Here is a 4326-nt window from a genome sequence, read left to right as displayed (position 1 = left end):
CTGCCGCCGCCGGTGACCCTTTTCCATGGGCTTACTTGTTAGTGGATCCCTGTCACCAAGCTTGGTCGCCTGGTCAAGGATATGAAGATCAAGTCTCTCGAGGAGATCTACCTCTTCTCGCTTCCGATCAAGGTAAGCTTCCATGGGCACCGCAGTGATGCGTGGTAAAGCCTTGCCTGAGCTACAGAGCCCGCAGTGGGTGCTGTGTGTGTTGTTAGGCTGCTCAAGTGATGCGTGTTTGGGCTAATGACCCGAGTGGAAAGCTGCTGAGGGCTGGTGTGGTCGCTTGCAGTGAAGCGTGGTGGTGCTGGTCTTTGTTCTGCCTTGTGTGGGGTGGCAGCACGTTGCTCAGGTGCTTCTGCAATAGTTCTGCTCAGTGATGGGAAAACAAAGCTTTAACTTATGTGTTGGACTGCACAGGAGCTGCACTCGGCTCGTGCCTCCAGACCTTTACATACTTGAGTAGCTGTTACTTTAAATACGTGTGTATAGTGTTGTTGAACACGAATGCAGGAGCTTTACAAGCTGTGCTGTTTGCTTAGAGAGTGGGGACTTGTGTGATTTGGTGTCTTGACTCTTGCAGGAGTCTGAGATCATCGATTTCTTCCTGGGGTCCTCTCTGAAGGATGAGGTTTTGAAGATCATGCCAGTCCAGAAGCAGACTCGTGCTGGTCAGAGGACCAGGTTCAAGGTGGCCTTTTTACTCTTTTATGTTATGTATGTTGTCTGCTGCTCTTCTAGTATTGAACTAATGAATCAGTTCAAATACCTTTATTCTTTTCTGTAGTAGCTAGTGAGTATTTTGGTGTTGGGATCAGTTTGTGTAGCTTAAAAAGTTGCTGTGTAAACTTCAAAACCTTGATAATGTGTTCACATGTTACTTAAAACAATCACAACACAAAGTTAAGTTGTGGTTGCTCAGCAGTGTTGGTTTTTGGAGCTGTGGCAGAGAGAGAAGCCTTGGGTGTCATGTCATGAGGGAATGCTGCTTGGGAATTAGTGGGATTTTTGACCAGTGTGAGGCTATAGTAAGGAATTGAACTCCGGTTGACTGAAGGATGAGCTCTTGTGGGGCGTGGAAATGGGCTTCTTCAACTGTGAGCTCTCTTGTGCAGGTTTTAGCACCTGGGGTTTGATTTGCACTCAAGTGAGCTGTGACCACTCAATGCTGAGTGTGCAGCTTGGGTTATCCTTGGGGAAAGACCTCACTGGGCTGTGCAGCTCAGCCACCACTGAAAACCTCTCTTTCCATCCCAGGCTTTTGTTGCTATCGGGGACTACAATGGCCATGTTGGTCTTGGTGTGAAGTGCTCCAAAGAAGTCGCTACTGCTATTCGTGGGGCGATCATCCTGGCTAAGCTGTCCATCGTGCCCGTACGACGGGGCTACTGGGGCAACAAGATTGGCAAACCCCACACCGTGCCTTGCAAGGTGAGCAGGGCTCCAGGGCCTGGTCTTGGTGATCAGCGTGTGTTTTGGGAGCCATGACCTGGTGTGTTTGTGTAGGTCACTGGCCGGTGTGGATCTGTCCTGGTGCGTCTGATCCCGGCTCCCCGTGGCACAGGGATCGTGTCTGCGCCTGTCCCCAAGAAGCTGCTGATGATGGCTGGGATTGATGACTGCTACACCTCGGCCAGGGGCTGCACGGCCACCCTCGGCAACTTCGGTGAGCTTCAGCTTTGTCCTTGTCCTGGCCGTGTGTGTTGTCATCTCTGCCACTGGCGGGGACACACTGTACCCATCTCAGAGTTCAGTGTGCATTGACTCCCTTCCTAACAGTGAAGCAGAAGGAAAGGCTGCTGATACCTCTTAGAGTGCAGGTTCATCCTGCTGCAGATGATCCTGAAGTCGTGTAAAAGTTAATTACAAGAATTTGTCTATTTGTGTGTACACTGATACCAAAACATCTCCCAATCTGCGCGATTGCACTTGGTTGAAGTAGTGTAATTGTCGTATATGGCGAGAGAAAGAAACCTGAGTTGTGTGTGTACATCAGAGAGACCCTGCTGTGGTCTCCCTGTTCCATGCTATATTCTACACCTTTGGAGCAGTGGGGTGGGCGCAGTGAGCTGGTTTCCGTGGCAGCAATGAGCAATGTTTCACTTCTGTCCATAGCTAAAGCCACCTTCGATGCCATCTCCAAGACCTACAGTTACCTGACTCCTGACCTCTGGAAAGAGACCGTGTTCACCAAGTCTCCTTACCAGGTAAGAGTGATTCTGCACTTCACAGCCCAAATCCTGCCCTTTAAAGTTCACATGCTGTTCCCGAAGGATTCACAGTTTAACAACGACAAAGTAGTGTGTCAGAACTGACTGCCAGGTCATTTCATGGATGAAGGAAATAGGAAAGCCTTGAAACGTTGAAATAACTTGTATGCAGAGTACCCCAGGCCTCAGACAGACGACTGCTGGGAGGGGATTTGGTGCTGAGAAACCCCTGAGCATGGTTTAAGGAAATAAAACCACTGTTTTGATTGTTTCTTTGCAGGAGTTCACTGATCACCTGGCGAAGACCCACACCAGAGTGTCTGTGCAGAGAACCCAGGCAGCTGCTGTGGCAACCACTTAAGTGGGTTTGGAGCAAGACAATAAATTGATCAGTGAACGAGAAATTGCAACTGGTTTGATGGGATGGTGAATGCTCTGGGTGGATGGATGAAATATCTGCTGGGGTTTGGGGTAGGAAGTGGGGAGGGGTCCAGCAGGAAATCTCAGGTAAGGCAGCCAGGGAGGGGACTGACCATGGTTCGGAGGATGGTAATGATCAGCTGGAATGCAAAGATGCTCCTGTTTCAGTGGAGCTGAATGCAGGGTCAGTTCTCTTAAGGGTTTTTGGATCCTGTCAAAGAATGAGTCGAGATTCCAGTAGTATGGCAGATGTGCTGTTCTGCACGTTTATTGTAGAGGTCAACAGTATCAGAGCTGAACGATGCAGCATGCACCACAGAAGGACCTGTGAACCATTCACACCTACTCAGAGGCACTGGCTTTTTCTTTCCTTTCCTCCATCATCCTGTGCTTCTGCTTCATCAGGCATGTCCTCGAGTTCCCATGGACACCAAGATCACCATCTAGAAAGAAAGGCCATGTGTGAAGCGTGGCTCTCAGCAGCTAGAAGGGAATGAGCCCCTGTTCCCCGTGTGCCACTGCACGCTGCTGCCATACTCACATCTGTCCTGGTAGGCCTTGGTGACCTGCACCAGCAGCTCTGCCTCCTTGGCACAGTTCTGGAACTGGTTGGGTCCCTCCCTCTGCTTGCACGCACCGAGCCTTTCCCGGACAATCTCCACGATTTCCTGATCAACCATCCTGTGGGGAAGACAGATGAGTGCAACCCCAGCCAAGAGGTGATAGAACAGCCAACAGGGGGTGATGCGTTGTGAAGATCAGCTGTAGGAACCAGGCAGCATGGGAGGATGTGTTCTCATGGCTCGGGGGTGCTGCGGGGGACAACAGCACTATGAAAGGGGTGTTCTGTAAGGGAGTGGGCAGGAGGTGCTGCCTCAACACCCCAACGTCCATGGCAAGGCTGTGAGTTCAAGCCAAGCGCTGCAGCTCCCGGAGGTGACAACCAGGGCAGTGACAGCCATACCTGTCCCTCCTCCACTGCGCTTCGGCCTCATAGTAGCAGAGGTAGTCTCCCTCCAGACACTCGCTCAGGTCGGGCACGCGGCGGAACTTCTGGTGGTAGTAGTAGTACTTGTTCTTGGCCTGCTGGCGCTCGATCCACTCTGCAGCAACAGCCCCACGGTCAGACACCCCTGACCCACAGCTGGAGAGGGGCAGCACTGCCCCAGTGCCTGCCACAGCCTCAGTGCCTGGTCCTGCTGCTGCCTGCCCAGGCCCCTGGTTGGTGCTGCTGTCCCTGCTGTGTTCTGGTCTATGTCCCTGTGTGTCCTCCTGACCCTGCTCTGTCCTTGTCTGTGTCCCACGTCCCTCTGACTCTATACATGCTGTGCTCTTAGGTGCTCCACATCCCCGTGTCTGTCCCTGTGTCCACGCTGTGCTCCTATCTGTATCCCACATCCCTGTGTCCCATATCCCTGTATCTGACCCTGTGTCCATGCTGTGCTCTTACCTGTATCCCACATCCCTGTGTCCGACCCTGTGTACATGCTGTGCTCTTACCTGTATCCCACATCCCCATGTCTCTGCTGTGTTCTTTGTCCCACATCCATCTGTCCGTGCTATGTCTTTGTATTCCAAGTCCCCGTGTCTGTCCCTGCTGTCTCCTTGTCCGTGTCCCGCATCCCTGTGTCTGTCCCTCTATCCCTGCTGTGTCCCGGTCTGTCCCATCTCCCTGTGCCCATCCCGGTGCCCGCAT

General features: G+C 52.2%; 2 protein-coding genes across 2 annotated transcripts; one reads left to right on the top strand and one right to left on the bottom strand.

Moving 5' to 3' along the window:
• Nucleotides 1-42: 42 nt before the first annotated feature.
• Nucleotides 43-2614, top strand: RPS2 (ribosomal protein S2; the record flags this gene model as incomplete). The annotated part of the gene is made up of 6 exons (XM_010012009.1): nt 43-132; nt 584-691; nt 1258-1431; nt 1507-1666; nt 2116-2207; nt 2491-2614. Coding segments are annotated over 6 exons (705 nt in total), but the record flags the coding sequence as incomplete, so codon positions are not given.
• A 358-nt stretch (nt 2615-2972) lies between these two features.
• On the bottom strand, nt 2973-4149 carry NDUFB10 (NADH dehydrogenase (ubiquinone) 1 beta subcomplex, 10, 22kDa). Its single transcript, XM_010011999.1, has 4 exons — nt 4131-4149; nt 3595-3733; nt 3172-3311; nt 2973-3073 (listed from the first exon to the last, which is right to left on the bottom strand). The coding sequence occupies exons 1-4, from the start codon at nt 4147-4149 to the stop codon at nt 2973-2975; spliced, it is 399 nt and encodes a 132-aa protein (XP_010010301.1).
• Between the last annotated feature and the right edge of the window lie 177 nt (nt 4150-4326).

This window comes from Nestor notabilis, unplaced genomic scaffold, assembly GCF_000696875.1.
Source record: "Nestor notabilis isolate BGI_N333 unplaced genomic scaffold, ASM69687v1 scaffold18350, whole genome shotgun sequence".
In the NCBI taxonomy this organism is placed as follows: domain Eukaryota; kingdom Metazoa; phylum Chordata; class Aves; order Psittaciformes; family Psittacidae; genus Nestor; species Nestor notabilis.
The sequence above is the reverse complement of the archived record's forward strand: the minus strand, read 5'-3'. Positions and strand labels throughout refer to the sequence as shown.